The sequence below is a fragment of the Zea mays genome, chromosome 1 (assembly GCF_902167145.1).
Source record: "Zea mays cultivar B73 chromosome 1, Zm-B73-REFERENCE-NAM-5.0, whole genome shotgun sequence".
NCBI classification, from domain to species: Eukaryota; Viridiplantae; Streptophyta; class Magnoliopsida; order Poales; family Poaceae; genus Zea; species Zea mays.
Genome location: NC_050096.1, coordinates 120051739 through 120074372, shown reverse-complemented (window position 1 = coordinate 120074372; position 22634 = coordinate 120051739). Strand labels below are relative to the sequence as shown.

The 22634-nt window shown below is 44.0% G+C and overlaps 1 protein-coding gene, 1 long non-coding RNA gene and 1 pseudogene across 3 annotated transcripts; all 3 read left to right on the top strand.

The window, feature by feature from the left end:
• Nucleotides 1-5270: 5270 nt before the first annotated feature.
• LOC100383897 (fucosyltransferase pseudogene) lies at nt 5271-7622 on the top strand (annotated as a pseudogene). The gene is made up of 3 exons (NR_151643.1): nt 5271-6021; nt 6086-6497; nt 7435-7622. The product of NR_151643.1 is annotated as a fucosyltransferase pseudogene (transcript).
• Nucleotides 7623-13449: 5827 nt separating this feature from the next.
• On the top strand, nt 13450-14425 carry LOC100384444 (uncharacterized). Its single transcript, NM_001176981.1, has one exon. It carries the CDS (start codon nt 13594-13596, stop codon nt 14116-14118), a length of 525 nt encoding a protein of 174 aa, NP_001170452.1. The 5' UTR covers nt 13450-13593; the 3' UTR covers nt 14119-14425.
• A 6589-nt stretch (nt 14426-21014) lies between these two features.
• On the top strand, nt 21015-22226 carry LOC109941377 (uncharacterized). Its single transcript, XR_004855316.1, has 3 exons — nt 21015-21204; nt 21282-21671; nt 21754-22226. It is a non-coding gene; the product is annotated as an uncharacterized lncRNA (long non-coding RNA).
• Nucleotides 22227-22634: the final 408 nt, after the last annotated feature.

Here is a 22634-nt window from a genome sequence, read left to right as displayed (position 1 = left end):
AGACAAGGGGTTTATTCGCCCAAGTACTTCACCATGGGGATGTCCAGCTTTATTTGTGAAGAAAAAGGATGAGAGTTTGAGGATGTGTGTTGACTACCGCCCTCTCAATGCGGTGACTATCAATAACAAATACCCGCTGCCCCGTATTGATGTTCTGTTTGATCAGTTAGTGGGAGCCAAGGTATTCTCCAAGATAGACCTTCGCTCAGGTTACCATCAGATCAAGATCCGTGCCAGTGACATTCCCAAGACGGCTTTCTCTACCAGATACGGGTTGTATGAGTTTTTGGTGATGTCTTTTGGGCTGACCAATGCCCCGGCTTATTTTATGTACCTAATGAACTCAGTGTTCATGCTAGAATTGGACATGTTTGTGGTCGTTTTCATTGATGATATTTTGGTCTATTCCAAGAATGAAGACGAACATACTGAGCACCTGCACACCGTGCTCCAGCGACTGCGCGATCATCGTCTTTATGCTAAGTTGTCTAAATGCGAATTCTGGCTGAAGGAGATCAAATTCTTGGGTCACACAATTTCTCAGAATGGGATATCAGTTGATCCTGAGAAGGTACAAGAGGTGATGGATTGGAAACCCCCGACTACAGTGAGGCAGATTCGAAGTTTTCTGGGTTTGGCAGGGTATTATCGACGATTTATTTCGGATTTCTACAGGATTGCCAAACCAATGACTGAACTGTTGAAGAAAGGAGTCAAGTATGAGTGGAGCCAAAAGTGTGAAGATGCCTTTCATACTTTGAGGCAGCATTTGACAACAGCCCCAGTGCTGGCTCAACCTGACAACACCAAGCCATTTGAAGTTTATTGTGATGCTTCTGGTACAGGATTGGGATGTGTCTTGATGCAAGATAACAGAGTCATTGCTTATGCTTCCCGAGCACTCAGACCCCATGAGCAGAACTACCCTACACATGACCTGGAGTTGGAAGTTGTGGTTCATGCTCTTAAGATATGGAGACACTACTTCATGGGAGCTCACTGTAACATCTACACTGATCATAAGAGCCTCAAATACATCTTCACTCAGGCAGATCTGAACATGAGGCAGAGGAGATGGTTGGAGTTAATCAAGGACTATGATTTGGAGGTGCACTACCATCCGGGCAAAGCAAATGTTGTGGCAGATGCCTTGAGCAGAAAGGCCCAGTGCAATTGTATGAGCATGGATGCAAGGGTTACCACCCTGTGCGATGAGCTGTGCAAGCTGAACCTGGAAGTTGTTTCTTCAGGTGACTTAAGTTATATCTCGGTGGAGCCCACATTGCAAGAGCAAATAGTTAGGGCACAGATTGAGGATAAGGGTGTTCAAGTGATTAAGGAAATGATCAAGCAAAAGGCAGAAAAATACAAGTGTTTCTGTCAGGACAGCAAGGGAATTTTATGGTTTGGAGATCGATTGGTTGTTCCCAAGGACACTGAGCTCAGAAAGAAGATACTGGATGAAGCTCACCTTTCCAAATTCTCCATGCACCCTGGTAGCAACAAGATGTACCATGATCTCAGAACTTTATATTAGTGGACAAGAATGAAGAGGGAAATTGCCAAGTACGTATCTGAGTGTGACACTTGCCAGAGGATAAAAGCTAGTCACTTGAAGACAGCAGGCCCTTTGCAACCCCTTCCCATACCATCTTGGAAATGGGAGGACATTTGCATGGACTTTATAGTAGGATTGCCCAATACATCCAGGCACCATGATTCTATTTGGATTATTGTGGACAGATTAACTAAGACTGCTCATTTCTTGCCAGTACACACCACCCACAGGACAGAGAACTATGCAGAGATCTATATTGACCAGATAGTTCGTCTACATGGGATACCAAGGACTATAGTCTCGGATAGAGGAGCACCATTCGTGGCACGATTTTGGGAACAATTGCAGGAATCACTTGGGACCCAGGTCATACGAAGCTCAGCCTATCATCCCCAAACCGATGGCCAGACAGAAAGGGTGAATCAGATTTTGGAAGACATGTTGCGAGCATGTGCACTACACTACGGAAAGGATTGGGACAAGTGGTAAACCTAGTACCTGAGTGAAGCCGGGTGCGGACTTTCCCCCTCACTTGTCCTGAGACTGGGTCTCCCATGCTAGCTATGGTGGGTACAAGTGCGGTCACTGCACGGCGGTAGCCGGGGTTAGTGGAGCATTGTATGCCAAGGCGGTGAGCCCTGGCCGCGAACGGGGAATCGATGGGGACGGTTGATATGTGTGGGGATGGAGTGCCCCTACATGTCGTGTGTTTAGGTTTACCTTGCAAGGTTTAAAACTCGATTTGAATCGTCTGCTTCTCACAGCTAATGAGACTGCTTGACCCCTTGTACTGCATTGAGTAAGAAGTGAAATGAGGCTTTACTTGAGATAACATGTTGATTGTACTAAATGATTGTTACCATGAATGCTTAGAAAGGAGCAAACCTAGCTAAATTAATCATGCTAGAACTGGAAAAGCTAAAACTGGTTTTAGACTCAGTTAGTGCTTTTTGGCAAACCAAACCCCTCAGCCAAACAGTTTCATGGTCTAGAGGTAGAGGAGTAGATTCCTCACACCGAGTAAGTCTAGCTGAGTATTAGTATACTCAGCCTTGCTTGTGGCATAATTTTTGTAGGTACGCTTCAGGATATGGTTGATGGACTTGGCCTACCACCCTGCCACCAGGTTGGCGGTCGAGTGGGATGTTGTTCCAGCAGGAGAGGAGCAGGAGGAGTAGTGGGCTAGGCCTTGCCCGATTCCTCATTATTCGACGCTACCGACTATCCGCTGCAATTTAAATTATGAACTTATTTCAGTTTACTTGAAAAACTCTGATTCATGTAATAACTCCAGTACTTTAATTTGAGGTTTCCTGTTTTATTGTATTTTCTCTATGACTCACCATCGAGTGAGTTAGTGGTATTTGATCCTGGATAAGTGGCTTTATCAGACTAGATCTGAGGGACTGACGGGTTATTCCGATTTAAGTGTGTTGCGGCCTCTAAGGCGTGACTTGGGCACTTAAGTTGGAATAATTCGGGCGGTTCTGCCACAGGTATGGACGTATGACCGAGCTACGAAGACAAACTTCAAAATACATGTTTGGTATCAGTACTCCATGCACTGAAACATGGAAAACCGTGCATGCAAAAATGATATCCATGTTAGTTAACACAAGTTACGACCGATTTCAGGAGCACATTAGAATCTTGGAGCACCATGCTCACTAAACATGACCGTGAACTGGCCATGCGGTTATTTAAAATTTGTATAAAACACAAACGAAGTCAGAAAATCATGAAACTTGACCACATGTCATGATATCATATATAGAGCCCGTGATAAAAATTTGAGAATGTTTCAAGAAATTTGTCACACACTATGTGTAGAAACCTAAGTGAGCTACATTGAAACTCTATGATTTCATGTGTAGGTCACTTAGGTTTCTACAAAACTATCTCAAAACTTTCTCAAAACATTCTCAAATTTTTATCACAATCTCTACATATGATATCATGACATGTGGACAAGTTTCATGATTTTCTAATTTTGTATGTGTTTTATACAATTTTTAAACAACTGCATGGCAAGTTCACGGTCATGTTTAGTGAGCATGGTGCTCCAAGATTCCGGTGTGCTCCTGAAATCGGTCGTAACTTGTGTTAACTAACATGGATATCATTTTTTCATGCATGGTTTTCCATGTTTCGAGTGACTTGCAGTTCAAATCTGAATTTTCCGAGAAAATTCAATTAAACAAACAAAATCTAATAGTTATAGCAAACAATTTTATAATTATGCTAAAATGGTACATGTAGGTCTACATAGTGTAGACCCATACCACAAAAGTATGGTAAGGAAAATAAAAAAAGAAAAATATACTTCACCGATTGTCCCACGGCTCGCACTCGGCAAAGAAGTCTTTGCCGAGTGCCAGCAGTGGGACACTCGGCGAAGATTTTTTTAAAAAACCTAAATACATTCTTTGTCGAGTGCTTGGCAGTGGGCACTCGGCAAAGATGTCTTTGCCGAGTGTCAGATCCAGAACACTCGGCAAAGTGTATTTTTAAATTAAAAAAAATCTTTGCCGAGTGCCCGCGATCTGGCACTCGGCAAAGAAGGTAAATATTACAACCGACCGACGTTCCTCTCTCACTCTATCTCTCTCGCTTCACTCCACTCAACCGCCGCCGCTGCTCCTCCCCACACGCACCGCTGCCGCCACTGCGCTCCACCTCCCCGCACCGCCGCCGCCGCGCCCGCCTCCCTGCACCCGCCACCAACACCGCGCCCGCAACCGGCGCCCCAGCCATCACCACCGTCGCCCCAACCCCAGTAAATAGTTGTTTTATATTAAATTTGGATAGGAATGATTATAGTGGTAATGTCATGGTGGATATGTTTAGTAAATATATGTTCTCTAAATTTGTTCTAATGCGTAAATATATGTTCTCTAAATTTGTTATGTGATGGTGGATATGTTTAGTAAAATATAGTGGTAATGATGATTGGATGTCGATTAGATGTGATTCATGGCTATCGTGTCATTTGTATATCTGTGTGTTGGTCATCGTGCTGATACTTTTATTTGCAGGTTTTAGAAACCTCTCCGTGTAGGGGAGGTGCTGCTAAAATTTTCTATTGCTAGGCTTCTGTTAGAAGATGGAGGACCGTGAGTGGATGTACACGGGCCATGTAGGAAGGAATGATGTCACCCCTAAATGGATTAGAAAGACCAATGATTTCGTGGAACGGACATATGGCGAAGCTGCTAAAGGAGCTAGTCTAGTCCCATGCCCGTGCAGCAAATGTGCCAACCAGAAAAGAAAATTAAAGAAGTCCATGATAGAACATATTTGGAAGAATGGATTTATGTCGGGCTATACTCGATAGATCTTTCATGGTGAAGCGCATCGTACGAGAGAGGAGATGCTGAGACAACGTGTCGAGCATTTGGATGCTGACGTGGGGGTAGCAGATATGTTAAACGACTATCACGAGGCACAGTACGCCGGAGGATGTACGGATGACGAGTCAGAGCCGACTGCAAAGGCATTCTACGACATGTTTGATGCGACACAGAAGCCGCTTCACGGCCAGACTAAGGTTTCTCAACTGGATGACATTGGGTGTGTAATGGTGTTCAAGTTGCAGTACAATATAAGTCGAGAGGCATTCGATGGCTTGTTGACGGTTATTGTCAGCCTCCTTCCGGAGTATCAGGTTCTGCCAAAGAACATGTATGACTTCCAGAGGATCAGGCCAAAGAGCATGTACGAGGCATAGAAACTCCTTCGTGCTCCATCTCCAGTTGCTGAAGTCGTTCCTGATCGGCCTCCATCTCCAGTTCGCCTCTCTTCCCTGAGCTCCCTCCCACCGCGCGCTCTCCTGCTGCCGCTCTTTCCCGGCGTGTCCCTGCTCCAGCGCCGCGGAGCTCCCGCGCGCGCAAGTCCCTCTGGTGGGCGTCGCGCTGGTCGCATCCCCTCCGGTCTCCTCCCTCAAGCGCCGCTTCTTCGTGCCCGTGATTGGAGATCCTCGCCCATGGCTCTGGGCTGCCAGCTCCGAGCTCCTCCCTGCTTCTCTGCTCCAGCCCGACCGCCCTCACCTCATCCCCTTCCTGACGCTCGTCCTCGGCTCCCTCTCTCGTCTGGTGGCTGGTGCGCGCAGGCGTCAGGCTCAGGGAGTCCCCGCGCGAGCTGGCGCTGTGTGGGCCGGCGGCGGCGATGGAGGTGCTGGCTGCCGCTCCTCGTAGGCGTTGCCTTCCTCGGCCTCCTTGACATGGCGAAGAACGTCGAGGTGGTCGAGAGCTGCACCACCTCCTTTTACCGCTGCTCCTCCCATGGGGGTGAAGCCGTGGGTCGGGGCGCGGTCCCGTGGTCAGGCGACGACGGCGAGGGCGAAGAGACCCGGCGGTGCGAGCAGCGGTCCGAGAGGGAGGACGCCATGCCCTACGACCGCGACGTTGACATGGATGCCGTGCTTGTCGGTGGCGCAGCCAAGGACTGGAGTAAATGCTACATAGGTTGTGAATTTGGTTTTCTTTTCTGCCAGTAAGACACCTTATGCTACTTTTGGAATTGCACCAGATCCTTCTATAGAGGGTATCCTCAGATCGATGGAGTCATCTCAATATTATTCAAAGAATAGTATTAATGTGGCTCGAGGGAGAGGGTACAAGATTGTGATTACAATCAGCCTTTCTTCAGACTTCCCAGTTGGCAACTCTTCATGGGCTGAATATGATGCTGTGGCACCTGTGCCTCCAAAGACTGAAGAAGCTCTTGCTGCAGCCTTTATTTCTAACTGTTGTGCACGGAACTTTCGTTTGCAAGCCCTCGAGATGCTTGAAAATTTGGATGTCAAAATAGATTCGTATGGTGGTTGTCATCGCAACCGTGATGGCAAAGTGGACACCTTGAAGCGATACAAATTCAGCTTGGCATTTGAGAATTCTAATGAGGAGGATTACGTAACAGAAGAGTTTTTTCCCAATCACTGGTAGGCATTTTCAGAATTTCTTGTGTCCAGTATACTGCTTCCTTGATGCTTGCGCAAAATCTTGTTGATTAAAACATTAATTAACTTGTTGTCATCCTTAGTCTGAATATTTGGTGTCCGAAGTTAGTAAATCGAGATATTATAATTAGTTGGTAGGATATGCAAGTGTTTCTGGAAAAAAGTTTAGACAATTAAATAAATTGCTTCTATCCATTCTATGAATGTTTTAGTGGTAGGCGTTTTCTGTATTGCTCATGTCAAATGGTGTTTGTTTGATGAAGTCAATGCTCTGCTTTAGTGATCAGTTAGATGTCTTGAATAAGATGGTGATTGTTGTTCCGAGTGTCTAAACATAAGTAATATAAATAAGCCGATTACAACTAAAACTTGAAAACTTGGTAGTGAATAGTGCACGCAAATACTTTAAATATTTAAATTATTAAGTCTATAGTTTTCTGGAACACTTTCTTATTTAATAATATTTTACCAGCTAGATAAAATAGCATGATGCTAAAATTAGTTGGTGTACGATGCGTAGTAGTATGAGAAAATAGTTTAGCATTTTCTTGATATTTTATTCGGTTAGTGTGTTATGCGGGTTAACCGGAAAAAAGGGAGCTGGTTAGGTTTCTTCTATTCGTATCCTGAATTTAGGTGTCCGAAAAGGCTAAGCCTATGTTTCGTTAGTCGGTTGATGATTACCTAGCTTAGGTGTTTACGGGTTGTGTCCATGGTTATTGTTTTCTTGAGATTTGAGCTAGCCCGATTAAACCGTGCGAACGTGATTATTGTGCTAGCGAGTCATTGGTATATATGATTTACTTACGAAAGTTGTGATGTCTTGCGGTTAAATATTTAATCCTCTTCGGTATGGCGATAATTAGTCGTGTGCTATTCCTGCCCATATGCATTCATGTGCATCATGCATTTCAATTAGGTACGATAATTGATCACGTGATGCGAAAGAAGAGCCAAGTCGACCCCAAGATGACGTAACGAGTGGACTAATTCGCAAGGTGATGCGGATGGACGAACCTGAAGGTGGATAAACTGAACAAGTGCCAAAACAAAGGATGGTCGCCAAGTGGACGTCACCTAACAAACACTAACGTAGTGTTAATCCAGGTAAGCCCCGGTGCATTTGCCACCTCCTTCTGTTTTCAAAAGTTTTATCACCTTGTCTGATGCATTAGGTGGTAGGAGTTGTGTGCTAAACCGTTGATGCATTTTCTACCTTGATTAAACAACCCTAATACCCATTTTATGAAAATTTTGTGATGCTTAGCCCTGCTTATTAATTTAGGATTGTTTTTAAAAGATGATGTGTAACACTGGATATGGGAGTTTGTGAAATAAAATTACTTGTGATGATGAAGCCATTGTGGCCGCGATGATTTCATCATTCAAGTAGGGTACCTCTCTCAGGTATCAAGTTTTGGGAAATAATATGTAATGGAGACCAGACGTTGAGCGGGAAAGTTTGCTTGTCTGTGTCGATTAAGGATCGTTCGATGTAGGCCTGATGAGGTGAGACTTTGCAACTAACCACATGCTCCGGTAAGCCTGAACCCGACTATTCCATATGTGAAATGACAATCGCGCACTAGGCATGGGAGATGGTGGGAGTAGCGTGTACCCTCCTTGGCTAGAGGCTGGATGGAGGAGTATTGTGCTCTCGGGTAGCTCGGACCGGTTCACGTTGTGGAGAATCTGTGGGAACGGTTGACATATGCAAGGGTTAAGTGCTACATATGTCGTGTGGTTAGGGATCCCCAGCTGGGTATAATCGGTTCGAATCGTCGTTGCTCCTCGGTTATGGAGACTCAACTCACTGACCACTCATCGTAGTTGATAAGTGAAATATGAATTGGCTAAAATAAAGCTAGATCAGGACAAGTGAATGATCTAGATTAGGCAAATTTAGAATCAGGTAAGAATTTAACGTGTAAAGTAAAATTTTGGCATAAGGATCCACTACTAGTAAGCTTTTCTACAAAAAGAGTCATTGAACCTTGATAAGCCTTACCTTGATTCCCAACAAGCCAGCATATCCTTGAGAGTCTTTTCTTTAGTCGGGTAAGTCTTGCTGAGTACTTGCGTACTTAGGGTTTTACCCATTGTTGCTGCAGGTTACAAGTCACTTTGTTTGTGATTGATGTTAAGCGCCGGTGGGCACGACCTTCTTATAAGTCTAAGTACTTCTTCTATACTTCTTATTGAGGATGGTCATTTAAGCTAGCATATATTTCAAAACTTCAAATAATTTATAATAGTTCAAAGTTATTTCTTTGAATCACGTTTGTATTCACTCCGATCATGTACATAATAAAACTTGATGTAACTTGTAAAATTTGGTAATAAGATTTCCGTTGCAAAATGTTGGTGTGTGATTTGTGTTTACTTTATCCTGCGATCCTGGTTGTAGGTGGTTTATCCGGGGTCCTTGGGACACTCGGACGGATCCTGTTAAGTTAGCTGGTGCACATGCATAGTCGTCTGAGGTCTTTGAGACAAGGACAGGTGCATGTGGGCCCAATAACTTGGGAGGTTCTGCCACAGCTGGTATCGGAGCATGATTAAGTATAATACGGTCACATACATATTTTAAAAACAAAGTTTTTGTTTTAGAAAACCTATTTTCAACTAAACACATTGTTTGGCTTTGAAAAAAAAACTTTGGAAAACTATAATGCTAGCGACATCCTCTGTTAAGCCCTAAATTAAGGACTATCAGGTGGCTTAGTTCAAAACCACTAACCCACAACTAGGGGTATTGCATACATGTGTATTGTTATTTTTGAGGCCATTCAGTTCTGAATGGATCGACGCTCAAGGTAAGGTGAGATGTAAGAGCATGACCGAACAATCGCCGGTCTAGGGGAGTGCTTAATTGTGGCGCTTGACTATATACATGTTCTACATATGTATATATGAAGGCTGCGACGTGGAGTATTTAATTTTCTGAATTCAGTATCCCATGGATGTGTATGGGTATACAAACATGGGAATACTGAGAAGTGTAATGTACTTGTAACGACACACATACGCTCACGTAAAAAGGTGAGTTACCATAATGAGCTGCCCTATGGTTAAAGTGTGGCAGCGGTGCCTATGCGTGGCTCGGCGCCTAATGATGAGATGGCCTCTATATAGCAATATATGGAGTATAAACTGTGATAAACTGTCATGTGTGGATTTTGCATCATGGGCAAATGGGATGTGATGGAATTTTCTGCAGGTACACTAACTTCAAAACGTATGTGTAGCTGACGACTAGCAAAATACCGTGAGAGTCGTAAGTATGCTATCGAGATAGAACGTTATTGCTACATTATGTTGGCAAAACTTGTGAGGACGAATAGGACGAGCATGCATCCTGATTGTTGCATTGGGTTTGTCACCTATACATCCAAAATGCTTCTCTCATCTTTATTATAGTAACCAGTGATTGTAGATAATGTGGTGTAATGTTGAATTACGAACTTCGATGGAATAGTTGTCCTCCATTCTTTAGGTAACCTATTTAGGTGTTATATATGTGTTTGCTCTGGTACTTGATGTGTTGATAGAAGGTTGGTAGTTTGTTTGCTTAAATAGAAAATTAGGCCATGTTCTTCGTTGGTGAACCATGACCCAAAGTTGATTTTTCCGTTATCACTCCATGACCAAACACATACAAATAAATGCTTAGATAATTTCTTTGCTGGACCTAAAGTGTACTCAGGCTTAAAATAAGAATCTTGAGTCATATTTCCATCTTAGACCATGCCCTTATTCGATTGGCGCAAGCTGATGTCTCCATTCCAGTTTGCCTGTTCTTGAGGATCACATCATTGTGTTATCAACCTAACCTAGAAAAGACATGTCCAATCATTTCCTTGAGTTGGATGCCTTTGGTTTTCCCATATTTATCGAAGGCATACCAACTTAATCTTATAATTGTTTTCCCTCCATATCTACTTAGATACTAATCCTTGACCTTGTAATCTCTATAATGGGCATAGAAATATGCTTGGGGCTGAATTAACAGTCTCCCATCATACTCCTTTCACCATCCAATTTAGGTTATGGCCATGCCTTGTTCATCTCATCGGGCCCTAATCTATTTGGCTCTCTACTTGTAACCGTTTTAATAGGTAGAGTCTCTTTGTATATTGTCACCTTTGCTCAACCTATTGGTGGGGCGCGAGATTTCTTATTGGTTACGTCTAGTAATGGTGTCATGACTAAAACCGATGGTGCCGTAACGAAACCGAGGGCCTCCTGTGAATGTACACACATGGTTGCGCTACTTGGCACGCGCTGGTATCATGGTTAGTAGTTATAATCGATTATGAGACTATATCAATATGTTATCTTGGCATAATCTGTTTTTGCTACATGAGATTCTTTATTGGTGTTAGTTCGGTGATGGTGTCATGATTAAGGACTTATGGTGCCACAGCGAAACTGAGAGCCCCTTGTGAATGTACACACAAGGTTATGATGCTTGGCGCATGCCGGTATCGAGATCTCTGGTCATGATCCATTGTGGAACTACACTGTTGTGTGATCTTCCGTAAACATTTCCCTTGAAATGATCTCGATGTTGTTTGTCAAGTAATCAAGCAACATCTATCATCTTTGTTGGATCAAAAGGGCATACCACTTTCATGTGTGGGCTCTTTTCTTTGATCTTGGTAGTGACTACTTATACAAGTTCCCTTTACATCCTTTGTGTAAAGGTGAAGCCTTGAAGCTTTTTAGTGTTGGAAGATAGCTAATTAGCTCTTAAAATGGAGATTGGCTTTTCCTGCTGCTGAAATTGCAGGAGTTTGTTCATTTGCTCTCTTATTAAATCCATGTATTTCTGAACCACGTCAGTTCATCTCGCATGAAGAAACGAATGAACAACATGACCAAATGGATTTCTACTCAAGTGCATGATCTCCTATAACAAAAGTGAACTCTCGACCGTTGGATTGCCGATGGATAATAAGAGGACCTACTCAACGTCAAAAGTAGTTCAACAAGTTGGTTTTACTAACTTGTAACTGCTTTGTGAACAAAGATTGAGTTTAGAGATCGTTTTATAGAGTTATCTAAACTCATTTTGGTTCAACCCATCTTAAGGAAGTACTTTCAAGAATCGAGATTAAGTCGGCCAGTAACCACCTAATCATCACTCTAGTCGCACCTCGATCGCCTTTCATGTGATTGGGCGGAGTCGCACTAGTGCATGATGTGGTTGGTTCATTGTGAAGCCAACATTTGCTGATAACCTTCACTGATGTTTCCCTGAGTCTCCATTACCATCGGGACTTGGATTCTCTGGCTAACACGAGTTAACTATGATGTTGTTCGACAACCACACCTGCCTCATGTGCTATGAACTTACTGTGACCACTTGTTGGTAAACCTCTTTCTGTGTGTTTTACCAAAGAGGTTGCAACTGATCCTGTTTGGGTAAAGTCGCATATCTACCGCTCGCCCAACAGACTCAGATAGTACAGTGTCATCAGAAAAAGAAAACTGCACACATGGAACCTTATGTGTTCCTCTGGCAGACAGCGTCTCTATTGGTGGACATCTCTAAATTAGCCTAAGGCGATACATGCTATGTCCACTAGAGAAACAATACCATGAGACACTCGCCTTTGCTTGGAATTGTCTTATGATTACCGCTGATATGGACATTGGTTACATACTTCTCTACTCTTAAAAATCTTTCGCTCCAAATCTCGGGACGAAATTCTTTTAAGGGGGGAGGGCTGTAACACCCTAGGTGTTTATCGTCTGCTCGGTCGCGAGTGTGGACTTTAACACGTGATAGCGGTGAATAACAGTCTCTCTATCTTAATCTGTTTCGTCTGTTGCGAGTTCGACATCGTTTTTATTTATCCGGGCTCTTCCTAAATTTTCGTGATGTTCGGAACATAGTTGTTCCGAAAATCGGTGCGTCCGATGATTATTAAAAATTCATCGCTCGCGCGAATACGAATTTGTAAGCTCGACCCACTCTGATGATTTTATCCTGAAACAAATTTATTTAGAACTCGACGAATAAAGTTTTCGGAACAAATTATCAGAGTTGGAATCAGTTTAATCTTATTTGTCTCATTTATCGTCACCAATAAAATTTTGGTCCGACTAAATTAGACCACACCCAAATCCTAATACCAAAACCCGGTTGTTTGAAATTTGTTTCGCCAAAATAAATAAGATTCAGATGAATCCTATTTGGTTTCGATTAAAGCAAACCATATCATAGGTACCGTCGACTCATTATGCATCGCTAATAATCCAACCGTTTGAAATATCTGTGATTCCAAATCGGGATCCAAAATTTCTACGATTTTCTTGTAAAAAAGAAGAAATTTAAAAAAAAAAGAAAAATCTACTCCAACCGCAGCCCTAAATTTTTTTGGGAGCGCGCGTCTGACTGTCTCCAATAAGGCCCTCTAAAGGGTTCTCTACCCTAAATATAGAGGATCAAACGGTTCTCTACGCTCTCCAGCAACGTCCTCTAAACAGTCCTCTAAATTTAGAGAACGCTGCTGGATTCTCTATATATAGAGTTTCTCTAAACGTCCTCTATCCATTTGAATACTTTAAATAACCGGTTTAGCAAAACTAAAATATGTACAATACATTTGAGAGTATGATAAATACGTATGTACAAAAAATAAAATTTAAAAATGTCTCTAATATGGGTATTTGAGTATAGAGGACGTGATTTAGAAGATGTTGTTGTAGAGAAATGAGATATAGAGGTTAAAATCTTTTAAAAAAGACTGTAAAGAACAGATATAGAGAATAAATATAGAGAACGTTGCTGGAGACAGCTTTGACCTACGCGGCCCTCCCTCCAAATATCCTCTCCACCGCGCTGGAATTTTTCCTAAAGTCGTTCCTGATCAGCCTCCATCTCCAGTTCGCCTCTCTCCCTGAACTCCCTCCCGCCGCGCGCTCTCCCTGCTGCCGCTCTTCCCCGGCGCGTCCCTGCTCCAGCTCCGGCGCCGCGGAGCTCCTGCGCGCGCAAGTTGCTCTGGTGGCCGTCGCGCTGGTCGCGTCCCCTCCGGTCTCCTCCCTCAAGCGCAGCTTCTTCGTGCCCGTGATGGGAGATCCTCGCCCATGGCGCTCGGCTGCCCAGCTCCGAGCTCCTCCCAGCTTCTCTGCTCCAGCCCGGCCACCCTCACCTCATCCCCTTCCTGACGCTCGTCCTCGGCTCCCTCTCTCGTCTGGTGGCTGGTGCGCGCAGGCGTCGGGCTCAGGGAGTCCCTGCGTGAGCTGGCGCTGTGGTGGGCCGGCGGCGGCGATGGAGGTGCTGGCTGCCGCTCCTCGTAGGCGTTGCCTTCAGCCTTCCTCGCCGAGATCGCCTTCCTCGGCCGCCTCGACATGGCGAAGAACGTCGAGGTGGTCGAGAGCTGCACCACCTCCTTTTACCGCTGCTCCTCCCATTGGGGTGAAGCCGTGGGTCGAGGCGCGGTCCCGTGGTCAGGCGGCGACGGCGAGGGTGAAGAGACCCGGCGGTGCGAGCAGCGGTTCGAGAGGGAGGACGCCGTGCCCTACGACCGCGACGTTGACAGGGATCCCGGGCTTGTCGGTGGCGCAGCCAAGGACTGGAGTAAATGCTACATAGGTTATGAATTTGGTTTTCTTTTCTGCCAGTAAGAGACCTGATGCTACTTTTGGAATTGCACCAGATCCTTCTGTAGAGGGTATCCTCAGATCGATGGAGTCATCTCAATATTATTCAAAGAATAGTATTGATGTGGCTCGAGGGAGAGGGTACAAGATTGTGATTACAATCAGCCTTTCTTCAGACGTCCCAGTTGGCTACTCTTCATGGGCTGAATATGATGTTGTGGCACCTGTGCCTCCAAAGACTGAAGAAGCTCTTGCTGCAGACTTTATTTCTAACCGTGGTACACGGAACTTTCGTATGCAAGCCCTCGAGATGCTTGAAAATTTGGATGTCAAAATAGATTCGTATGGTGGTTGTCATCGCAACCGTGGTGACAAAGTGGACACCTTGAAGCGGTACAGATTCAGCTTGGCATTTGAGAATTCTAATGAGGAGGATTACGTAACAGAAAAGTTTTTTTTCCGATCACTGGTACTGGTAGGCATTTTCAGAATTTCTTGTGTCCAGTATACTGCTTTCTTGATGCTTGCGCAAAATCTTGTTGATTAAAAAATTAATTAACTTGTTGTCATCCTTAGTCTGAATATTTGCTGTCCGAAGTTAGTAAATTGAGATATTATAATTAGTTGGTAGGATATGCAAGTGAGTCTGGATAAGAAGTTTAGACAATTAAATAAATTGCTTCTATCCATCCTATGAATGTCTTAGTGGTAGACGTTTTCTGTATTGCTCGTGTCAAATGGTGTTTGTTTGATGAAGTCAATGCTCTGTTTTAGTGATCAGTTAGATGTCTTGAATAAGATGGTGATTGTTGTTCCGAGTGTCTAAACATAAGTAATATAAATAAGCCGGTTACAACTAAAACTTGAAAACTTCGTAGTGAATAGTGCACGCAAATACTTTAAATATTTAAATTATTAAGTCCATACTTTTCCGGAACACTTTCTTATTTAATAATATTTTACCAGCTAGATCAAATACCATGATGCTAAAATTAGTTGGTGTACGATGCGTAGTAGTATGAGAAAATAGTTTAGCATTTTCTTGATATTTTATTCGGTTAGTGTGTTATGCGGGTTATCCGGAAAAAGGGAGCTGGTTAGGTTGCTTCTATTCGTATCCTAAATTTAGGTGTCCGAAAAGGCTAAGCCTATGTTTCGTTAGTCGATTGATGATTACCTAGTTTAGGTGTTTACGGGTTGTGTCTATGGTTATTGTTTTCTTGAGATTTGAACTAGCCCGATTAAACCTTGCGAACGTGATTATTGTGCTAGCGAGTCATAGGTATATATGATTTACTTACGAAAGTTGTGATGCCTTGCGGTTAAATATTTAATCCTCTTCGGTATGGCGATAATTAGTCATGTGCTATTCCTGCCCATATGCATTCATGTGCATCATGCATTTCAATTAGGTACGATAATTGATCACGTGATGCGAAAGAAGAGCCAAGTCGACCCCAAGATGACGTAACGAGTGGACTAATTCGCAAGGTGATGCGGATGGACGAACCTGAAGATGGATAAACTGAACAAGTGCCAAAACAAAGGATGGTCGCCAAGTGGACGTTACCTAACAAACACTAACGTAGTGTTAATCCAGGCAAGCCCCGGTGCATTTGCCACCTCCTTCTGTTTTCAAAAGTTTTATCACCTTGTCTGATGCATTAGGTGATAGGAGTTGTGTGCTAAACTGTTGATGCATTTCCTTCCTTGATTAAACAACCCTAATACTCGTTTATGAAAATTTAGTGATGCTTAGCCCTGCTTATTAATTTAGGATTGTTTTTAAAAGATGATGTGTAACACGGGATATGGGAGTTTGTGAAATAAAATGACTTGTGATGATGAAGTCATTGTGGCCGTGATGATTTCATCATTCAAGTAGGGTACCTCTCTCAGGTATCAAGTTTTGGGAAATAATATGTAATGGAGACCAGACGTTGAGCGGGAAAGTTTGCACGTCTGTGTCGATTAAGGACCGTTCGATGTAGGCCTGATGAGGTGAGACTTTGCAACTAACCACATGCTCCGGTAAGCCTGAACCCGGCTATTCCATACGTGAAAAGACAACCGCGCACTGGGCATGGGAGATGGTTTGAGTAGCGTGTACCCTCCTGGCTAGAGGCTGGATGGAGGAGTACTGTGCTCTCGGGTAGCGTGGATCGGTTCACGTTGTGGACGATCTGTGGGAACGGTTGAAATATGGAAGGGTTAAGTGCTACTTATGTCGTGTGGTTAGGGATCCCTAGCTGGGTATAATCGGTTCGAATCGTCGTTGCTCCTCGGTTATGGAGACTCAACTCACTGACCACTCATCGTAGTTGATAAGTGAAATATGAATTGGCTAAAATAAAGCTAGATCAGGACAAGTGAATGATCTAGATTAGGCAAATTTAGAATCAGGTAAGAATTTAACTTGTAAAGTAAAATTTTGGCATAAGGATCCACTACTAGTAAGCTTTTCTACAAAAAGAGTCATTGAACCTTGATAAGCCTTACATTGATTCCCAACAAGCCAGCATATCCTTGAGAGTCTTTTCTTTAGTCGGGTAAGTCTTGTTGAGTACTTGCGCACTTAGGGTTTTACCCATTGTTGCTGCAGGTTACAAGTCACTTTGTTTGTGATTGATGTTAAGCGCCGGTGGGCACGACCTTCTTATAAGTCTAAGTACTTCTTCTATATTTCTTATTGAGGATGGTCATTTAAGCTAGCATATATTTCAAAACTACAAATAATTTATAACAGTTCAAAGTTATTTCTTTGAATCACGTTTGTAATCACTCTGATCATGTACATCATAAAACTTGATGTAACTTGTAAAATTTGGTAATAAGATTTCCACTGCAAAATGTTGGTGTGTGATTTGTGTTTACTTTATCCTGCGATCATGGTTGTAGGTGGTTTATCCGGGGTCCTTGGGACACTCGGACGGATCCTGTTAAGTTATCTGGTGCACATGCATAGCCGTCTGAGGTCTTTGAGACAAGGACATGTGCATGTGGACCCAATAACTTGGAGGTTCTGCCACAGAATACACAAAGGCAAAGTTCTTTCCGAAGTGTAAATCAGCTAGGTTCATGGAGGTAGACTCTGGTGATGGACAGAAGAGGCAGCTAGACATCCCCTTGACAATCCTACGAAACCTTCCGTTTATACCGAGGATCAAGCGTTTATACATGACCGAGGAATTCGCAAAACAGATGACGTGGCACAAAAATAGAAAACGATACAATCCTGACAAGATGGTGCACGCATCCGATGGTGAAGCATGGAAACACTTTGATGTCATTCACCATGAGAAAGCCGAAGAGGCTCGTAATGTATGTGTTGCGCTAGCCACAGATGGGTTCAATCCCTATGGAATAAGTGTTGCCCATACACATGTTGGCCCATGTTTGTTATCCCAATCAATCTCTCTCCGGTGTGTGCTTTCAAAGGCAGAATATATTCGTGTCGTTGATAATTCCCGGACACCCTGGGAATAAAATGGGCATGTAGATGGAGCCTTTGATCGATGAATTGGTACGTGTTTGGGAGGAAGGGGTATGGACGTATGATCGAGCTACGAAGACAAACTTCAAAATGCATGTTTGGTACTAGTACTCCATGCATGACTTACCGGCGTATGGGTTATTCTGCGCCTGGTGTGTTCACAGTAAGTTCTCATGCCCAGTTTGCAAGGAAGCTCTTAGGTTCATTTGGTTGAAAAAGGGTGGCAAATATTCGTCCTTCGATAAACATCGACAATTTCTCCCTCCTGACCATTCATTCTTCCTAGACATTAAGAACTTTACAAAAGGGGTCGTAGTGACAGATTGCCCACCTGCAACGATGACTGGTGCCGAAATTCGTCAACAGATAGATGGGCTCGTGCACAATACAGAAGGTAGTTTTGTGGGATATGGTGAGTAGCATATGTGGACACATAAGTCAGGCTTGACTCGGCTCCCCTATTATGATGACCTACTCCTTCCACACAACATTGACGTGATACACACTTAAAAGAATGTTGCCAAGGCACTTTAGGCAACAATTATGGACATTCCTGATAAGTCAAAGGATAACGTAAAGGCAAGAGTGGATCTGACAGCGTTATGTGATAGACCAAACCAAGAGATGAAGCCGCCTAGTGGTGGAAAGACATGGAGAAGGCCTAAGGCCGATTTTGTCCTAAGTAGGGCCCAGAGGAAGGAAGTACTTCAGTGGATCAAGATGTTGATGTTCCCTGATGGGTATGCAGCTAACCTGAGTAGGGGGTGAACTTATCTACTCTGTGAGTCTTAGGGATGAAGAGTCATGACTTCCACATATGGATTGAACGGATTCTTCCTGCGATGGTTCGAGGCTATGTCCCTAAGCATGTCTGGCTAGCGCTTTCAGAGTTGAGCTATTTCTTCCACCAGCTTTATGCAAAAGAGTTATCTTGGATCGTGGTTGCAGACTTGGAAAGATTGGCACTCGTGTTACTGTGTAAACTTGATAAGATATTTCTACCCGGCTTCTTCAATCCAATGCAACATTTGATTCTTCATCTCCCCTATGAGGCACGAATGGGGGGCCCGTGCAGGGACGTTGGTGCTATCCAATCGAGAGATGTCTAAAGACTATTCGAAATAAATGTAGAAATAAATGCAAAATCAAGGCTTCCATTGCAGATGCATACATTCTAGAGGAGGTGTCAAACTTCACAACAACTTACTATGGTGACAAATTGCCGAGCGTGCATAATCCACCCCCTCGTTACAATGATGGCGGCAATGAATCGAACCTCACCATATTTCGAGGCCAACTCGGAAGCGCAAGTGGCTCGACCACCAAGACCCTGACATATGAAGAGTGGCGGCATATCATGCTATATGTATTGACCAACCTTGAAGAGGTGACGCCATACATGGAACAATTTCTTCATGAATTCTGGCATCGATCAAGGGACCCAACTCCACAGGAATATGATACTCTTCTTAGAAAGGGTGCGAGAACTGGATTGCCTGATTTCATTTCCTGGTTCAAACGTAAGGTACGTGCTTAGTTTGTCAAAGAGATCTATCTATGAACTCAATTTAGCATCTTTTAACTTGCGAATACTTGCAGGGCCAAAGAGATCCGTCTATGAGTGCCGAGTTGAGACAAATAGCCAACGACTTTGCTTATAGGGTCAAGAAATATTCTGGGTATGACGTCAATGGATACCGTTTTCGCACAACAAACTATGACCAAAGTCGGCCCAATCGAAAAACAACGTGTTCTGGAGTCTTTACGCCTAGCCTTGGCGATGTCGATTATTTTGGACAAATTGAAGAAATATATGAACTCAAATTTCATGGTTCCAAACCTCTTACTCTAGGGATATTCAAATGTCATGGGTTTGACCCTCAAGTGACGAGAAGGATACATTCTAACCTTGGGATAGTCGAAATTCGGCAAGATTCCACCTTACGAGGAGACGATGTCTATATCGTGGCCCAATAGGCCACACAAGTGTATTATCTCCCATATGCGTGTCAAACGAAAGAACATCTTAAGGGTTGGGATGTTGTGTATAAGGTATCGCCGCACAGTAGATTACCTGTTCCTAACGATGAAGATTATAACTTAGACCCGGACACATATGATGGAGAGTTCTTCTAAGAAGTTGGGCTAGAAGGGCGATTTGAGATAGACTTAACCGAATCTATCGGAATGGACGTAGATATTGAAATGGTTGTTGATGAGGAGGATATGATGAGGTGCAAAATGAGAATGACTTAGTAATCCTTGAAGGCAATGACATTAATGACGAACTTGCGCCTTCAGATGGTGTTGATTATGAAATAGTTGATAGTGATGATGAGAGTTATGATTCGGCTAACCCCAACACATATGAAGATTATTTTTAATCCATGTAATGCTATAGTTTTTTTTTATTTCGCACCTATTTCTCAATACATCTTTTATATGTGCTTCTTTGTTTACTCTTAATTGTAGGTTGTTGGACAAAGATGGTGGGAGGTTGGCTGAGGAGGAGGGGGAGGAGCAGGACGGCGGAGGAGGCACAGCAGGACGACGACATCCAACAGCAGGCGACACGGCAGGACGACGATGACCAACAACAGGATGACGATGATGCTAAGCAGGATGCCTCAGGTTCTGGTGCCTCAGGTTCGAGTAACGTCTACCTGCGAGGTCCCGCGAGTCTCCCTCAGCGTCCCATACTTCGGGACAGGCGGCCGCTGATTCGGTCGGATGGGGAGAGGCATGTAACTTTATGTTCTCCATTCTTGTTCATATTATGTGTTCAAAATCATAATATAAACTAATACTTTTTATTTATCACTTGGACAAGTCTTGGATGGTTGTGGAGAAAGCTGGGGGTCATCGTCGCAACCCCAATGACATCCTTGGCCTGCTGTGTAGGGAACACTTTCCTGGACTGGTTGAGTACGAAGGAGTGATAGACCCAGCCTACACCTTAGACCACTACGCCGTCGCCCACGATGCAGTAGACCGGGACGACAGGGAATTCAATAACAAGGCGGAGCAGGTGAAGCAAGAGCTATGGGTAAGTCTTACTATAATGTAAAATATGTCACATTCATTGCACATTCTTGAAATAATGTATGGATACATCGTTTTTGTATGCAAGATTTCTTCAGATGCGAGGCTGGATACGAGGCTAGGGCGGATGTGGTGGCCACCATGAGGTGTAAGAAGCTCGTCGTGGACATGCACTATGAGGCACGAATCCAGGCCATCATCAGCTACCATGGCTCCATCCTTGGGGAGAAGGTGACCAAGCAGCAAGCCCGAACCATGTCGTTGACCAGGAACCAGTACCTGCAGGTAAATACAACACTTTAATATACAACATTTTAATTTTTCCTTAATTTTATCTTCTGATATGCAATGTACGTGTTTACTTTGTAGATGATTCCATATTGGTGCGCCATATATCCTCTGTGCTGGGAGCAGATGGTGGATAGGTGCTGCTCGCCTGAGTGGGACGAGGCGCACAACGCTAGTCGAAAACGACGTCTGATGATGCAATGTCCCTCCCACCACCAAGGCAGCCGCAACCTAGGCCAATATGCAGAAGCATGGGTACGCCCTCTTTTTTATTTAGGTATATAATGGTGGATTAGATATTATTTCTAATTGTCTCGTTGGTTTTCTTGCAGTCAGCGTCACATGGTGGCCAGCCTTGCTCCATCTTTTCGACCTATGCTATGGCCCACAAGGGCAAGGCAACGTCCGACGTCACCTACAACCCGGATGACGGGCCTGAGGCATACAACAACCTCGCCATCTACAACCGCCTTCATGACTACACCACCATGGCACAGAAGGTCCATGGCCCAGAATACAATCCGAGGACCGAGCAGATCGACCCCGATGTCCTCATGACGGTCTGAGGAGGCAAGAGACATGGGCGGTACTGGATTGTCGATGGGGCAATCGACTCGTCGTCCACTCCCGCTCTGTCTCAGGTGCGAGCAAGGAGCACGGACTCGAGTCCAGCCATACGACCTTGGCAGGACAACTCACATCATCGCATACAGCAACTCGAGGTTAGTGTTTCTGTAACTCGTCATTCCTTTAGTTATATACCTTCTTTTTGAGTTACTATAACATTAGCTTGGAATACTACAGACCAAGCTAGAAATAGAGAGGAGGGAACGTCAGTAGATGGAGGCGAGGATGGCTGAGATGTTCCAATACATACAGAGCCTTGGCGACGCACAGGGTTTCGCTCTACCACCTCCATTGTTTCCTACAGTTGACCCTGCTCTGTTCCATACTCCTGTGATTATCAAAATTGTAGTTAGATGTTGGTAATGCATCTGGTGTAACATATGCAATCTCTTCCCTGTGGAGGGACAATCTCGGGCGGCATCCAACAACCCTCATGGATCGCCTAGCCCATCGCTGCACCAGTCCAACCACCCACCTCGATGAGACTTATGTTCTTAGTGTTGAGACTTATGAGATACTTGAGACTTCAGAACTTGTTGGTAATGTTGTGTTGGATACTTATGTTTGTGTTGGATACTTATGTGAGAACTTGAGACTTATGAGACTTATGTTCTTGAGTGTCTTATGTTTGATTAATGGTCTTTGTGAGATATGTGATGTATATGTGATGATTATGTGATATCTTTTGTTTGTTTCGATGGAATAGAAAAAACAAATAAAAAAGATGTATACTGGTGACTTTGCCGAGTGTCAGGGCCATATCACTCGGCAGAGAAGCAACACCTAGGCACCGGTAAAGCTTCTTTGTCGAGTGTTGTGGCCCTCGCACTCGGCAAAGAAGCAAGCTTTGCTAAGTGCCTTCTAGAGCACTCAACAAAGAACCTGACAAAGGGCCCCGCTGGTGGACCCTTTGCGAGTGCGGGCTGATAGACACTCGGCAAAGAGGTAACTTTTTTGCCGAGTGCTGGCTGGTAGACACTTGGTAAAGAGGTAACTTCTTTGCCGAGTGTCACCTAGAACACTCGGCAAAGGCGCCGTCTCCGTTACCCGGTGCCGTG

Bases quoted from the DNA above. Each gene is read 5' to 3' on its own strand.
- LOC100384444 (NM_001176981.1), top strand. From the start codon at position 13,594: ATGGGAGATCCTCGCCCATGGCGCTCGGCTGCCCAGCTCCGAGCTCCT.